This window comes from Dermacentor albipictus, chromosome 6 (genome assembly GCF_038994185.2).
Source record: "Dermacentor albipictus isolate Rhodes 1998 colony chromosome 6, USDA_Dalb.pri_finalv2, whole genome shotgun sequence".
In the NCBI taxonomy this organism is placed as follows: Eukaryota; Metazoa; Arthropoda; class Arachnida; order Ixodida; family Ixodidae; genus Dermacentor; species Dermacentor albipictus.
Genome location: NC_091826.1, coordinates 110,966,086 through 110,984,096, shown reverse-complemented (window position 1 = coordinate 110,984,096; position 18,011 = coordinate 110,966,086). Strand labels below are relative to the sequence as shown.

Here is an 18,011-nt window from a genome sequence, read left to right as displayed (position 1 = left end):
GCACCTTCGTTGTACCGCAGCCAGTGGCGCCGGTGGATGTGGACCCGGAGCTGATCGCCATCAAAGCAGAGCTGGCGCGGTACCGTTTGCTGCTGGCCAATCGGAAGAGCGAACTGGGAACGCTGCGTGTGAGTGAGATCCGGCTGCTGACCACTCTCAGCCTGGCCGCAACCGCCGCCAGCCACGCGGCGTCCGTCCTGGAAGCGCGCAGGTCAGGAGCGGCGTGGCTGGGAGCGACTACGGCACACGGCGGCGACGCCACGTTCGCCGGTGTCCCTCGCGACAAACTCTTCTTCCTCGTGAACTGCTTCCCGTCTTGCGGACACTCTGGCCGGGAACGGATTATGCAGGCACGTCCCGACCGATTTTACGTTCCTAATCACCTTCCACATAAGTTCCACCAAGTGCGTGGAACACTTCTGCAAATATGGGAAGTCTATGTGGAACGAGGTTAACATGTTCAACTTTATTAGATGTTATGTGGGACAAAAGTCAGGATGATATACAGGAACAATGTCAAAGGAGCACGACCGAAGGAAGAGCTTAAAGTATGTTCCAGTTACCTAATAAACGGAGATATAGTAATTGCAGAAAGAAAATGACGTAAATGATAGTGCTGCCGTCATTGCATGACCATTGTCTGCAAATGGCTACCGCGTTAAAACTTGAACTTAGCCTTCCCGCGTTAACTCGCGCGAGTTATCTGAGCCATCTAGAAATTCATCCTGCAGGAAGGCCCATAGCTGTGTTTTGGCACCACGTCTTATTAATTTGGCATGCCGTCTGGCTTCTGCGATACGAGTGGCCAACAATTTTAGCAGCTTGTTAGGTATCATAACAGGTTGAAAATGACGACGACATGCACGTCGTGTTCAGAAAGACGTCAGCAACAACGGGGAAAAAAGTTAAATCTCTATATCTCCCTCTGGGTTAGGTTAGGCAACCTCATATACGTACAACTCGCACACATACGGGGTTGCAACAACATTGCAGTTTGCATGTGAATTTCCTCGGCATTTAGGTCAATACGTTTCCTGATCCCTTAACCTGTTCAAGTACGTAATCAGTCACATTTCATTAAGAAGTCTCTTCAGCAAGGACAGCCTCGAAGAACTCAATTATTGCGCGTGATTTGCATCTTTCTAAACACCATGAAGTTCACGCGCGAGCTACTTTTCGCAAAAGGCATATGTGTTCAACTCACTGCAACTCGGGAACTCCTTACTTGGTTCTCCAGCGTGAGGCCGGAAGTCACGCCCACGATACCCAGAGCGCAAGCGGCCGCTAGATGGCCGACAGGAGCACCTCTACAGGTGGCGCCACGGGGTCTATACTCTTAATTTCCCACACTTTATACAGATATCAATCGTCACTTACAGCTCATACATAGACGGAGGACAAAAAAGGACGACGTAGACAAGCGCTGACTTCCAACTGATTTTTGTTTTCAGAAACAAACGTATATACCCTGAAACACCAAGACAAAAGCGCCCTCTAAAAGCAGCAACCCGACATGAGAATGCATTCAGAATTTATTACCTAAGATGAACGAGAGCGCATATGCGATCTCAGGAAAACCAGTTCTTTGTCTGTTAGTGCGATTGATGGCTTACTAACCGAGTCACCATCGGCAATCGCTGCTGCTTCAATGATAATTCTGGTACTTTCATTGGAATGCCTAGCTAAGATAGTCGTCTCCTCAAAAATTGGGACGCAGCTGCATTGTGCGCAGTGAACACCTAGGAAGCCTTCCCGCCCTTTGCGCACTTTATTGCTGTGTTCTTGTGACCTAACGTTAAGACATCTACCAGTCTGTCCTATATAAGAGCTACCACATTTCAGGGGTATCTTATACACTACACCTTTCGAACAACCTGTAAACTTCTTCCTATGATAATGCTGCAAATACTACGTTTCTTAGCAGCAGGATTGGTTCTGACACAAAGCTGGGCAAGTTTTTTCGGAGCAGAGAAAACAACGTCGATACCTGCTCTTTGTTCTATTTTCTTAAGTTTGTGGGATATTCCTCGGACGTACGGGATAACAGCTGTTTTTTTACTTCGTTCATGTACCTGAGACTCAAAGCTATGAGGATCGGTGCTAAACTTGTTACGCAGGCTTTCCGAAACTGAGACCAGAAGGCTGCTCGGGTACCCTGCAGCCCTCAACCGAGCTATCTGTGCACTGAAACTGGGTTCTATCAAATGATAACATGATTTCATTAGTGCATTATGCAAGCAAGCCTGAACGATACCACTCATAACGATTTTTGAATGGGCGGATGCATAGGATACAGAGGCTTGTTAGCTCGCGGCTCGTACATTCAGCATACATGTTGCCGGGTAAAAGATAATTTCAAATCTAAAAACCTAAGTGACCCATTATCCTGAAGCTCATAAGTGAGTGTGAGGGGAGATAAGCATTCTTTGAACAGGTCTAACACTTGACGAAAAGAGGCCGCTACACAGCTCTCCTCACAGTTAAACAGAACCAAAAAATCATCGGCATAGCGAAAGGCTTTTTTGATTTTTGTATTGCCCATCCGTGACATGACGTTCCTGTCTAGGTAAGCCAAAAATAAATCGCTCAACAAGGTGGCGATACATGACCCTATACATATCCCAGTTTTTTGAAGGAAAACATTTCCATTCCATTCGGCGAAAGTTGAGGAAAGGTAAAGTTGAAGCAATTTGATAAAGTCTAAAATGGACACACCACATTCATTCTGGAACGCAATGTCCCCAAAACTACTGATGGCTTCTTCGATAGCAACCAGGAGCGCCTGATGAGGAATAGAATAGAACAAGTCTTTTATATCTATGGACATAGCTCTAAATGGGACATAAGAATGTTCAGACAGGTAGTGGATCACCTCGATAGATCCTTTAACCAGAAACGGATCACTAACATCTAGCTTCTTAAGGTGACACTGAAGCCAACAGGAAAGAAAGTATTGCCACGTGCCTTTTTCCGTAATTATGACATGGAAGGGCACTTCCGGCTTGTGGGTTTTTGCGGAGAAAAACATGCGAAGGGCCAACCCTTCCTTGCTGTCTACAGATTGTGCAAGATTACCCAAATTCAATTCCAATAAAGTGCGTTTTGCCTGCGATTGTACCTTCCTCAGATCAACACCAGTTCGCTTAATAAAGAGATAATCAATGGAAGCATTCGCTTTTTCCAAGAAATTAATCCTAGTTGTGACAAAAAACCCACCTTCTTTGTCAGCTGCTGCAAGACAAAGACTATTGTCGGTGAGGTAGGAAAACACCCTTTCAACAGGAACAGAGCTTTTACGAGGAGAGTACGACCGGAGCACGTCCACACCCTCAGACACGCAACGGTCACCCTCACATTCCGGAGCATGCCTCGACACATCAGGCACCATAGCGAGAAGCTCCGCTGGGGTGTTCCTTTCCACTGTGGCGAACTTCGGCCCAAGAGCGACAGTCTGTGCGACGAAGTCCGGCAGGGACACACCTACGTCTGTATGAACTTGCTTCGCTGTCTTGGGGGTAGAGGCTACACGCCGGTTGCGAAGACGCAGGTATCGACGTTGTTTTCTCTGCTCCAAAAAAACTTGCCCAGCTTTGTGTCAGAACCAATCCTGCTGCTAAGAAACGTAGTATTTGCAGCATTAATCATAGGAAGCAGTTTACAGGTTGTTCGAAAGGTGTAGTGTATAAGATACCCCTGAAATGCGGTAGGTCTTATATAGGACAGTCTGGTAGATGTCTCAACGTTAGGTTACAAGAACACAGCAATAAAGTGCACAAAGGGCGGGAAGGCTTCCTAGGTGTTCACTGTGCACAATGCGGCTGCGTCCCAATTTTTGAGGAGACGACTATCTTAGCTAGGCATTCCAATGAAAGTACCAGAATTATCACTCGGTTAGAAAGGCATCAATCGCACTAGCAGACAAAGAACTGGTTTTCCTGAGATCGCACATGCGCTCTCGTTCATCTTAGGTAATAAATTCTGAATGCATTCTCATGTCGGGTTGCTGCTTGTAGAGGGCGCTTTTGTCTTGATGTTTCAGGGTATATACGTTTGTTTCTGAAAATAAAAATCAATTGGAAGTCAGCGCTTGTCTACGTCGTCCTTATTTGTCCTCCGTCTATGTATGCGCTGTAAGTGACGATTGATACCATGTAATACCAACTAGCCCGTACTCACACCTTGCTTCTTTATACAGAGACAAGAAAAGGATGCACAACATGTATATGAAACCGAGAAAACAGCATCGGCGATGTCGAAAACGCATAGTTTAGCAGCTGCCGAGCAAACGTGTAGGAACCTGAAGATTGTAAAAGAAACGCTTGAAGAGTGCTCAAGCAGATAAAGAAAAAGAAAAGACAATCCATAGTAAGGGGTCTAGGGAGGCAGAGCAAAATAAATGAAGTAGTTAGCAATGCCGATATGAAGATTACTCTGTCTCTTTATGTGCGGGCTCGTTACATAATTCAGGACAGCCGACGACAAGGACCAATATGTGGCTAGCTTTCTTTGTGGAGAACTGGTATTCAAGAAATATCAAGTCGAGAGACATCATTGACCTTCCCGAACACGTCACTACAGGTGAGCTTCTGAATCTCATTCTGGATGAAGCCTCATTGTCTACAGAGGAACTTTTGGAGCGCCTTCAGTGAAAGTAAATACTCCGCTGCGTCTGTGGAGCAAGCGGGCGTTGACAACACTAGAGAAAACCTTCAGGCTCCGGCAAGCTTCATCTGATGAGCTACCGAAAGTCCTTCGAGCCATATCAATTCAACAACAGCAAATTTCGCAGCAAAGCTCTGGTACTGAGATTCTGGCTTCTGCTTTAATCAAGCGGGCAAACCATCCATCACAAGGAAGGAAGGCTCGTATGCCCTGAAATGTTCGACGGCTCGTCATACAGTACAGAAGGTTGGATAACTTTCTATGAACAAGCTGCGAAGAACAATGGATGGCTGTCGGATGAAGGCCTAGTGATCAGCATACGACCATTCCTTAGCAGGATAACAAGAAAGTGACACTAGTGGCGACTTTCGCAACAAGAGCCTGAACCTTCGTTTAAATGGAAGGAGAGTTTCCTTGTGACTGTCGAGCAAGAATCAGGCTGAGCGGTGGCATAAGGCACTATTTAACTGTTTGGTTTCATGTACGCAACTCGAGTATTTTCTGGCGAAACGACTTCTTCGCCCCGCTGAGCCTGTATTGTCGCTGTCATCGCTTCTTGCGCTTATGATCCACGGCTTACCTAGAGATTTGCAACGACAGGTTCCAGCAAAAGGCCGGAAAGCACTCGAAGCGCTCTTTGAACTCCTAGAGCTATTTCCACATCGTGGACTGAACAAAGCTACAAGACTAGACAAGACTTTTCAGGGACGCTAAGCGTCAGTCACTTGGATGAAAATTGTCCGTCGGTGTTTCAAGGTGTCAGATCCAACTTTGGCGTGAGCATCGCAAGACCTACGACTGTCGTAGAGATATCCAGAGTTAAAAGATGAAGAGTTAACAGAGGAAAATTCTAAACACGTATCTACAGCAAATGAGACTGTTCAACTTGTTTCATCAAGTAAATTACATGCACAACTCGAAGCAACGTTACTAGATTACCTCTTTCTGTTTGCAAACTCCCGCGTGTTCATGTTCATGTTGCATGTTCCGCCAAGCGAGGGCGCGCTCGTCGCCGTTCGACCGGTCTCGTTGGGGTCTGATGGTGGCGACGGCGGTTTCGGCGGTGCGTCGGTCTTTTTGCAACTGCTCTGGTGAAGTCAACGTAGGCTTGCCGCCACGCCGAGTGCTTCTTCGCTGCCTTCAACTGTATTGGGGAGTGATTACTATCCCTGTGAGTGTCAGCGCGATCTATCGACGCAGTTCGTGCGGCCTGCGCTCCCGCTGCAACTTGTCACATTCGAGACCACGTGCGGCGGCCTTGCGCCCGAGCTGTGTGTCTTGCGGATCGTGCGACGCAGCTTGACTAGCTCGATTCAAATCAAGGCACGAACAGCTTCTCAGCGTAATGTGCTACTACGGTGGATCACCGTTGAATATCGCAAGTGCACATATATCGTGTATGGCTGTGACGTGTTCTGAATGTGAGAAAACATGCCTCGTTGCTTTGTGACTAGTTGCCGAAGCGGCTACTATTCGACGAAATCCACGGCTGAAAACAGACAGTTTTTTAAGCCACCCGCTGACGAGGTCCGCCTTAAACAGTGGCCACGGGCTATACCCAGATTGTATAAGGAGCTGTTCAGCTCATGCACTGTTTTGCGACCTCTACTTTCACGAGGAAGATATTGTGAAAGACTTCGTTGACAAAGTTCATGGTGACGTATTGTCATACCGCGTGACAACTGGGTTCTTAAGGAAGATGCTGTGCCGCGCATTTTCCCCAATTGGCCTAAATACTTGTCCACGCCAGCCCGAAAACTCAAGGCTCTGATCATGCGTGCACCACCGGGGCCTAAGCGTCAGAAAGAGCAAAAAGAGAACCACTAAGAAACGGCGACGTGGAACTTCTGCGTTTCTAGGGAAAGCAGTGGCGACATTGAGAGCAGTGTTGTGCTGGAGAACAACATACAGCTTTTCAATGAGTTGTGTGGCATGACAACAGCAGGCCAACGGTTGCAGGGTTGGTCACTTGAGGTTAATGGCACTACAATTGTGGTGCACAAGCTCGTAGTGCCAGATAGTCACGTACCCGATATTGAACTCTATCACTGTGACAAGCATGCACATTTTCTCCTGAGATTTTAACCAACGGTTAGAAAGCAAGGAAAAGGTGGCTATATCAAACGGAAAACGCATCTCTTGTAACCATGGCTCTTGAAAAGTACTTCCCAATTGATGTTTGTTGCATTGATTCAATAAATTGTTTTGAATTTTGATTTTATTCTCGTAGCTTTTCGCGTCTGATAGCCTTAAAAACAACAAGCTTTCACTGAAGTAGTTCAGTATCTTGCGTTTATTAAACGCGTATCCTTGCATTGAGTGTTCTGGAACAAAATGGTGGCTCTAAGCTTTAGGTTTCAGTATTTTCGGCGGCATCAGATACCTATTTTACGTAGCTCACCGCTAACATGTAATTTTATAAAAAGCTGAATTAAAAAGAACAGGGAGCCGATGAATCCTCACAGCTGAATAAGTAGGAGTCCCGCGTAGCAGTAGCAAGATTAGGGCATCTCAGTCGCACCTCTGCCGAGTGGCATCGCTCAAGTGGTTCGATGCCACTAGTAGCGATGCCACTCCAGTCCGCTCTAGTAGCGAACTGGAAATAACGTTTGCTCACTATCTCGAAAATAACTCCCCTTACACGTAATTAAATGCGTAAATTGCCTTTAACGCACCGCGTAAGCTCCGTAATGAAGATGCGATCGGGCAATGGTGTCAGAAGCGCCATCTCGCGAGCGGGAACCGAGGGGGGCCACATTTGGCGCTGCATTCCGGCGGAGTTTGCAAACTGACGAAGTAATCTAGTAACGTTGACTCGAAGTGGATGGTGAGACAGTGCGACCTCTTGTAGACCGTGGAGCTTCGGTTTCAGTTATAAAAACGAAGCAGAGCCGAAGCAGAGAACATATTTACAGGAAAAATCAGTCATTGTGCGAGGCTACGACGGGCTTAGGAAGGAACACAGCGAACGGATGCGCCTAAAGCTTCAGTACCACTCACACACTGCAGAAATACTGGCACTTATTATAGAAGGCATTGAGTATGACTTTCTACTCTTCCGTCCGAATATGAAATGCTCAAGATTAACATGCATAGGAATGACACCATGTCTGTGAGCCAAGATGGGCAGGAGCCATAACCTGTTAGAAAAAGGAAAGAAATTCGCATTGTGAAGGAAGAGGATGACATTACTATAATATATCTTGAATTATGCTGCTGCGGAGGCTATCCTCTAGGTACTACGAAGTTTGAAGTTCATTTAAATTACATTGCAGAACTTTAGTAAAGAAGAAACCTTACAACCTCACCAGAGAAAAGAAAGCATGCATGCTGAAGGAAGAGCTTCTCAACATGTTAGACGTAGGTATTATTCGTCCGTCCATATCACCACATGCATTGCTGACAACCATAGCGCCCAGGGAAAATGGAAGCCTCCGACTCTGCATGGACTACATAGCAATTAAAAAGCAGACAAACCTCATTCGATTCTCTATGCCAAGAATAAATTGAATTGTTGATGACACAGGAGGGCGTACTTGGTTTTCTAGGATAGATCATTGTAAAAACTTTCGGCAAGTACCACTTCAAAAGGATACAAAGCAGTATGAGGTTTGTATAACTTAACTTGACATCTACGAATACAACCGCCCCCCCCCCTTCTGATGGAAGAACTCACTCAACTGTTTTCAGAAAATTATGAATATGCTTTTGGATGCATCCATTGGCCGCTTCCGCAATGTCTACGTAGGCGGTATTATTGTGTATTGTAAAGGAAGCACCTCCATGAACAACACCTGGCACATGTCCTCGCAGCTGTGTTAGAAGCGAACCCAAATAACAGTATTTAGAAGGGTGAATTGTTCATTGTCAGCTTCTGCAATGTCTACGTAGACGATATTGTTGTGTATTATTGTGTATTATTGTGTACACATTTAACAAAGCAGAGGTGAACCGCACAATGGCAGAGAAGGAAGGTCTAGCCATTTTAAAGGCAATTCGGTACTTCCGTTCCTATCTGGAAGGTACCGGATTCAAGCTGCACACAGATTATGAGGCGCTCACCCACCTTTTGAAAATGGCGGAGCCTAAAAGAAAAGTCGCACGGTAGGTCCACCAGCTTCAACTGTTCGACTTTGAAGTGATTCAACCTCCGGGAGCTTCTATGAAAGATCATCATCATCATCAGCCTGGTTACGCCCACTGCAGGGCAAAGGCCTCTCCCATATTTCTCCAACAACCCCGGTCATGTACTAATTGTGGCCATGCCATCCCTGCAAAGTTCTTAATCTCATCCGTCCACTTAACATTCTGCCGCCCCCTGCTACGCTTCCCTTCCCTTGGAATCCAGTCCGTAACCCTTAATGACCATCGGTTATCTTCCCTCCTCATTACATGTCCTGCCCATGCCCATTTCTTTTTCTTGATTTCAACTAAGATGTCATTAACTCGCGTTTGTTCCCTCACCCAATCTGCTCTTTTCTTATCCCTTAACGTTACACCTATCATTATTCTTTCCATAGCTCGTTGCGTCGTCCTCAATTTGAGTAGAACCCTTTTCGTAAGCCTCCAGGTTTCTGCCCCGTAGGTGAGTAGCGGTAAGACACAGCTATTTTACACTTTTCTCTTCAGGGATAATGGCAACGTGCTGTTCATGGTCTGAGAATGCCGGCCAAACGCACCCCAGCCCATTCTGATTCTTCTGATTATTTCCGTCTCATGATCCGGATCCGCAGTGACTACCTGTCCTAAGTAGATGTATTCCCTTACGACTTCCAGTGCCTCGCTGCCTATTGTAAATTGCTGTTCTCTTCCGAGACTGTTAAACATTACTTTAGTTTTCTGTAGATTAATTTTTAGACCCACTCTTCTGCTTTGCCTCTCCAGGTCAGTGAGCATGCATTGCAGTTGGTCCCCTGAGTTACTAAGCAAGGCAATATCATCAGCGAATCGCAAGTTACTAAGGTATTCTCCATTAACTTTTATACCCATTTCTTCCCAATCCAGGTCTCTGAATACCTCCTGTAAACACGCTGTGAATGGCATTGGAGAGATCGTATCTCCCTGCCTGACGCCTTTCTTTATTGGGATTTTGTCGCTTTCTTTATGGAGGACTATGGTGGCTGTGGAGCCGCTATAGATATCTTTCAGTATTTTTACATACGGCTCGTCTACACCCTGATTCCGCAATGCCTCCATGACTGCTGAGGTTTCGACAGAATCAAATGCTTTCTCATAATCAATGAAAGCTATATATAAGGGTTGGTTATATTCCGCACATTTCTCTATCACCTGATTGATAGTGTTAATATCATCTATTGTTGAGTAGCCTTTACGGAATCCTGCCTGGTCCTTTGCTTGACAGAAGTCTAAGGTGTTCCTGATTCTATTTGCGATTACCTTAGTAAACAGTTTGTAGGCAACGGACAGCAAGCTGATCGGTCTATAGTTTTTCAAATCTTTGGCGTCCCCTTTCTTATGGATTAGGATTATGTTAGCGTTTTTCCAAGATTCCGGTACGCTCGACGTTATGAGGCATTGCGTATACAGGGTGGCCAGTTTCTCTAGAACAATTTGCCCACCATCCTTCGACAAATCTGCTGTTACCTGATCCTCCCCAGCTGCCTTCCCCCTTTGCATATCTCCCAAGGCTTTCTTTACTTCTTCCGGCGTTACCTGTGGGATTTCGAATTCCTCTAGACTATTTTCTCTTGCATTGTCGCCGTGGGTGCCACTGGTACTGTATAAATCTCTATAGAACTCCTCAGCCACTTGGTCTATCTCATCCATATTAGTAATGATATTGCCGGCTTTGTCTCTTAACGCATACATCTGTTTATTGCCAATTCCTAGTTTCTTCTTCACTGTTTTTAGGCTTCCTCCGTTCCTGAGAGCATGTTCAATTCTATCGATATTATACTTCCTTGGAATAATAATAATAATAATAATAATAATAATAATAATAATAATAATAATAATAATAATAATAATAATAATAATAATAATAATGTCTTTATTTGTGTCCCATAACAGTACACGACACGGGAGACCTGCAGTAAAAGCTGTCATGAATGACAGCTTGACAGAGCCGTAGGTCCCCCATACAAGGGGCAGTTACAAACGACAAAAAAGACATAATACATTGTCACAATTGAAATTACACATTCCGAGCGTACAATGTAACGTACACAAAAAATAAGGCAAGATACAAATAGAAATTGCAAGTTCACTCATACAATAAAACATCACAGTCAACTACGGGGTAGTCACAAAAGAAATAACATAACTGCAGTTTCACTTATCCGCAAGAAATAATAACAAGAAATAACTAAGAATGTGTGCAGTGAATCTGTCGTAATTCACGTTTAGGTAGTTTAGGTAGGTCAGTCCCGGATTTTTTGCAGTTGTTTAATAGAGTTGGAAGTGTGAAGGATAATTTTTCCATTGTGTAATTGGTTCTAGGAGTTGGTACAATCCACTCCCCTTTATGATGGGTAGTGTAAAACACAGTGCTATTTTTCAGTAATGACAACTCATGCAGATATTTAAGATAATTTTTTAGTTCGCGCTGGAATGCAAGTGCTAGCTTATAATTGTAAAGATTGAATACTGGTATTATGCATGCTTTGGAGAAAAGACCTTGCGAGTGACTGTTATATGGTAGATTAAAAAGTACTCTGATAAACGTTTTTTGAAGTATAAAGATCCTTTGCAAATTTGTATACGTGGTTGTGCCCCAGACCAAGAAACAGTAATTAAGATGAGAGTAAAATAGGGAATTATAAAGCAGGATCTTTACTTGATACGGGAGATATGATCTGTAATGGGAAATAATGCCTATTGCTCGAGCTAACTTAGAACAGCATCAATGTGACTATCCCATAGCATGTTCTTAGAAAATGTAACACCCAGAATTTTAATATTATTTGTGATTTCTATTGGTGCACCACCATAACTTAAGCTTACATGAGAATTTAGCTGCCTCAATTTAGGTCTAAATATTACAGCTTTCGTCTTATTAACGTTTATGTTCAGATGGTTTACTACTGACCACGTTTTAAGCTTAGTAAGGAGAGAATTCGCATCATTGTGTAAGATATGACAGTCTGGAGCAGATAGAAATACACTAGCGTCGTCGGCATACAAAACATATTTAGGATTAGTAGAGAGGTTAGTGAGATCATTTATGCAAATGTTAAAGAGAAGCGGACCAAGAATGCTGCCCTGAGGAACACCTTTAACTATGGATTTTAAATCAGAACGATACGTTTCAATTTGAACGAACTGCTGTGGAAAACTGAGATATGATCTAATAAGTTCAAGAAAATGACCTCGGATTCCATAAATTTCCAGTTTCTTCAGCAAGGTTAAGTGATGAATACAATCAAATGCTTTAGAAAAGTCGACATAAATACCTAGCACAAAGTTCTTTTTTCCAAATTCGGACAAAATAATTTCCTTCTGTTCCAGCAAAGCTAATTCGGTCGATTTGTTCTTCCTAAATCCATATTGAGCATCTGAAATAAGTTTGTGTAAATCAAAGAACGAGCAAAGCTGATAATGGATAAGCTTCTCCAGGCCTTTGGAAAATATGGGTAAGACAGAGATGGGTCGGTAATTATTCATATCATTAGGATCACCCTTTTTGAAGAGCATAGTTACTTTAGCGATTTGCATTCGCTTTGGAAAGCATGCACTTGTTAGGCAAAGGTTAAAAATATGGGTTAAATGTGGACATAAGATATCCAACACATATTTCACCGGAGGTGTCTGAATTCCTTCAGCGTCGCAACTTGAACTATTATTTAAAGAAGAAAAAACTGAGGTAACTTGATCTTCTGTTACAGGGCTTAGAAAAGCAGATGAATTATTTCTAGTGGGCATAAAATTGTGAAAATCTACAAGTATACCTTGATCAGAATAATGAAGTAAATACTGATTAAAGGAATCTGCAAGGGCGCAGCCAGACACTTCACAGTCATTTATTGACAGCTTCTCGATTCTAGGTGAAAGTTTCGTGCGTTTAAAAACGGTGTTCAATTTTTTCCATACGAGGTCCCCCTTTTTTAGGCAGCTATGGAATTCAGAGTAAATGTAACTAGATCTGCTTTTTTTAACCTCCTTGTTTAATTTGTTTCGGCACGCCTTGAATTGCTTTAAGGTATCAGGATCTTTTGTTTTATTAAACTGATGGTAAGGCATATTTTTCTCATTGATTTTTCGGCGCAATTCTGGAGTTATCCAAGGTTTGCGGATTTTTTTACCTAGCTTAAAAGTTTTCATTGGAAAATGTTGCTTGTAAACCTGCAGGAACTGGTTGATAAATTTTTCATACCCTTCGTCGGCATTTTTTATCTTCATTACCCATGTAAAATCTGACTTAAGTAGCTCAGTCCTGAAGCTGTCTAAATTTGACAGAGTAATAGATTGAAAAAAAATGGGTGGTCGGCTTTTGCATCCTTCTAAATTCTTCCTAGGTGTTGTCATGTCAGCTGTCTTACCCTTGTTGATTAACTTCGAAAGTTCTGCCAGTTCTATTCTAGCTGTAGGGTTAGAGGCTTTCATACATTGGCGTTTCTTGATCATATCTTTCGTCTCCTGCGATAATTTACTGGTATCCTGCCTAACGGAGTTGTTACCACCGACTTCCATTGCACACTCCTTAATGATGGCCGCAAGATTGTCTTTCATTGCTTCAACACTAAGGTCCTCTTCCTGAGTTAAAGCCGAATACCTGTTCTGCAGCTTGATCTGATCTATGAAAGATACGGACGCATAGATTGGGTGTCACGATTGTTGATGTGCAACACGAAACTATAGGTGCCGTCGAAATTCGGGAAGGCACTGAACCTTCACAACAGACACAGACAGGCAGATTTGCAGTGCCTCCTACACTGGTTCCGAAAGTTGTAGACCTTTACCACAACACTCTCCATTCAGGAGATCATGATGGTTTTTGGCGTGCCTACATGAAACTGTCGAAAAGGTTCACATGGTCCTACTTTAAAGAAGACACGAAAACATACATACAGTCTTGTTCCAAGTGCCAGGTGAATAAAGTTTAAATTGTAATGGAGTGTATTGAGAAGTTCAGTTGGTAGCGTCTGTTCGTAATCTAGAAGGCAGGTCACGCAGAGCAGGAACAGCTGGTTGCCTGAACGGCTCACGCTCGTGCTAAGCACTGGTGATCCGGCTGGCCCACAGGTTCCACTGCAGGCACGGAACAGGCGATCTGGCTGGCTTTGTCCTTGTGCTCTTCTTCGTCATTACAAAACAACCAACTCTGCAGATGGCAATACCGAAGCACTCGAGCGTACTATTTCGAGTTACTCACTTGGACTTCGCTGAACAACGAAAATTATCTGAAGGTGTGAAGAAAACGCAAGCATTGTTGTTGTGTGTGAACGAGTGCACCAGGATGGTGGTAACAAAACCAGGGAAGGTGGAAGACAATAGTGTTGATTTCCTTTCTAAGCCGAAAGATGATTGACGACATGAAAGCCTTTGCGTCAGAGAATGGCCCTGCCTTTCGAAGGCGTCAACTTAAGAAATGGGCCGAGAGACGTGGAGTTACGCTCACGTTTACAGAACTGTATCATCCAGCAGCTACTGGGCTAGCTGAGCAAACTATTCGTGACATCAAAGCGTGCATAAATACTAGTGTTAATCCAGAAATAAGGTTCTCAAAGAGCTCTAGCCACACGGGAAGGTGCAAGGTGAAATCTAGCAACACTGCTGCGCGCGGCTGTTCCCCCACTCTCTATTGCCCCCGGCCGCGCTTCGTTGTGCCGCTCATTCTTGGCTCAGCAGCCGTCCGATATGGAGGTTCCCATTGCTGATGCCGCGAAGTGCGACATTCGCTCCGTAATTCGCTTTTTGCAGGCCAAAGGGCCTCCACCCGTGGATATTCATCGTCAGTTGACAGAGGTGTATGGCAACAAGTTTATGTCAGTTCAACACGTCTGAAAGTGGTGCAGGGAGTTTAGTACCGGTCGGAAATCTGTCGACGATGAGGAATGGAGTGGAATAACGTCAGTTTTGGAAGCGGTTATCGAGATGGTCCAGCGCGAACTGCTTCAAAACAGGAGGATCACCGTACGTGAACTTGTTGCTCTGATTCCTGGTGGTTCTTACGGTACAGTGGAAAGAGCTTTGACTGAAAAATTCGGGTATCACAAGTGTTGTGCTCGACGGGTACCGCGGCAATTGACATGAGACCACAAGGAGAAACACGTTTACTGTGCTCGCCAGTTTATTCAAAATTGTCAAGAAGATATGGAAGGATTGTTCGACTCCAGTGTTACGGGCGACGAAACGTGGGTGTTTCATATCACTACCGAAACAAAACAAAAATCCAAACAGTGGCGTCACCTAGAGTCACCAGTCGCAAAGAACTTCAAACAAACTCCATCTGCTGGCAAAGCCACGGCCAGTGTTTTTGGGGATCGTAAGGGGACACTGCTAATCAATTTCATGGAACATGGGGCAACAATCAACTCCGACAGCGATTGTGCAACACTAAGAAAGCTCAGGCGAGCTATTTAGAACTGCCAGCGAGAAGGGCTGGCAGCCGGTGTAACGCTGGTGCTCAGGCAGATGAAATAGTCAGAATGCGCAGTAAAGGGGCTAGGGGGTAGAGCAGAATAAAAGATCTTAACAATGGCGACTTAAAGAGTATTGTCTGTTTATTATGCGCGGGTTTGTTACAACGCTAACTATACTATCTAAGCGGCAACAGCGCTTAAGACACGGATAAAGTGGAGGCACAAAGAAAAGAAAAGCTGCTCCATTACTAACAAGTGATTTATTTGTTTGGTTTCAATGCACCTTAAATTATGACGTTACCTTGTCGGAGTCAGAGTCAACAAGTCCTAGGTGTTGTTCCCTCCTGAATAGGAAAAATCATCTAGCCGATGCTTTCATGTTGGTACACAATCCAGGCCGCGAATTACTGAAATGAACTTCTTGTAGAAACCACGAGATTACCTTGAAAACCCAACTTTGTATTTACGCGCTTGTCCTGAGCAAATATTCCAAGCATGTCCATGGGGCACTCGATGATCAAAACGAAGGTGCACTCCATAATCTTACGAATTCAGCGGTAGTTTACAAGTTGGCAGAATGCGTTTCTTGAAAAAGAAACCGTAGACACTTGGCCATCGCCAATAGGTTCAATGGATCGAATCAAACAGGAAAGCTTTTGGTGTCACAGTTGGCGCGAAAAAAGATATCCATGCCCGATTATAATTTTTTTAAATATTTTTTTAATAGAGGGCATTGTTATCTTTCTTACGTAGATCTTGGTGCTACGTTTAACCTAATGCCAAATATTTTTTTCAGGTAGCGTTCTTTGACTACCTTTGTTTTTTCGTTCTTGCCTTGAGCCACGCTTAATTGTTGTATCGTAAAGACCATCATATGTGTGGCTTTGCTTGCACATATTCTACCTTCGTTTCCGATATGGATATATGTAATACTTCGTCTGCTGCGAATATATCACCTGTCGATATACAACCCTTGTACCTTTTTACGTTCTGGCCTGCGCCTTTTCTGCCGATCGTAACAACGGAAAGAGTTCAACCTCCTCACTCTGTCATGCTTTAGCAATGTCTACCGCAAGTCCATGTGAACATACTGCGTCACCCGAGCTTTTAATGTTTAGTTAGTGGACGTCACATAGCGAGCAAAGCCTTTATTTCAAGTGTTCCTAACTCTGTAATCATAGGCCTTAGCGAGCTCGTTTTGACTAGTTATATATAATCCCGCTTACACGATTTCTGCCCATAATTGTGTGCTGGCCACCTCTACTCCCACCAAGGTTAGCAAAATATCTTTAGAAGACAGCTCTTAGGCGCCCGTTCCTGCGGTGAGCGTCGGCGTAACCGAGCGGACGAGCACAGCGAGGGATGAAGGAGCGAACATGGAGCGTAGCGGCTGATTAAAGATGGCGGTAGCGAAGAGAGCGCGAGAGGGAAAGGGGAGGAGGAGGATGCAGTGGTACCATGATGCGGAAAGCAGAGAATGAGGGCATGACGAAAGCGCAAGAAAAGCGTAATGTGGCAGGAGACAGGCTTTGCGGGGACTATTGCTACGCGATGGCGCCAGAGTAGCGCGCATCGTCTGGTAGGTCTGTCTGCGGCGTCTGCTGTGAATCGCGTCCACGCGTCACCCACGCGCTGCCTCTCGCGATCTCTCGATTAGCAAGCCAGTCGCGGTACACTTCGCTCCATTTGTACCGCGGCGCACGAGACAGATTGCCAACGCCAGTCAATATATCATGAAATGAAAGAACATGTAGAGCTGCGCCCCAATTCCGCATTAGGGCGCATCGTAATCATTGCGGAATTTTGTCGTTAGCGTTTTTGTTTATATTTGGGAATAAATAATTTCTGTGCGTCTATATTTATTCTTTGCAGTTAGCGTTCTGCAACGTGGCTTTACCGGCAGCAGCGGCGTTCAGGCGTGCTTTTCAGTGTGATCCGACTCACAGCCTCTGGACCAACTTCACGTGGAGAGAGTTCTGATGGAACCGTGCATGTCATCAAGCGGTCTACACCAGTGCTCCTAATCCGACAACTGGTCATCTATACACGAGCTCAAATGGACATACCTTTCTTCATAGATCGTCTCATAACGAATGATGTGCTTTTTATCGCCTGCATTCACTTAAATAATATAAATTACCCTCTCGTTAAAGCGAAACTCCTGATCGTGATGCAACAATTATTTTGCACACGTACTTGTAACTTTCGTGTAGGTGTGCCTCCAAACTGCGAAGACAATATTATTCAATAATACCTGACTTGATGTGGATAGCTGGCAGACTGCACCGCGTTCTCTGGCGCGCTTTTCCAAGTTTCAACGCGTGCACACGTGCTCTTTTCGTGCCTTGCTGTGCTGTCAGAACAGTGGAGGACGGATGGACGGTGCGGTGTTACTTTTGCGAACTTCTTACGATAAAGCAACTTTTGGTACAAACAGTGGTGCATGACCCCGGCCTTCACGCGTGAGTTCTTTCAAAACCACCATTCAAAGCATAAGTTACTCATTAAATGTAACAACCAACCTCTCATGTTATCAGCGCACTTGTAAAATAAATAAATAAATAAATAAATAAAACACGCAACAGGCGTTGCCCAAATGAGGGCTGCAAGCATCTTTTTCACGATCAGCATTTTTAACAGCGTGCGACACTGCACAAAGAAAATCGGCGCAGCCATCGCGATGTCTCGTGCATGTCCTGTGGCTCTTTTCTGTGTCTTGTGCAGCGCTGTTAATAATTATGCTGCTCAACAAGCCTTCTTTTACAGGTAAGCTGTCTATGGCAAGGATCCCGGGATTCCTTGTGGCGT

The 18,011-nt window shown here is 44.5% G+C and overlaps 1 protein-coding gene across 1 annotated transcript in view; it reads left to right on the top strand.

The window, feature by feature from the left end:
• The window catches only part of LOC135913326 (uncharacterized), a 95,723-nt gene extending 77,945 nt beyond the window's left edge, over positions 1-17,778 (top strand). The window contains exons 8-9 of the mRNA XM_070521044.1: positions 21-350; positions 17,076-17,778. Of these exons, the coding sequence (XP_070377145.1) occupies positions 21-350; positions 17,076-17,183 (438 nt within the window). The 3' untranslated portion in view covers positions 17,184-17,778. The remainder of the gene's footprint in view (positions 1-20; positions 351-17,075) is intronic.
• The last annotated feature ends 233 nt before the right edge of the window (positions 17,779-18,011 follow it).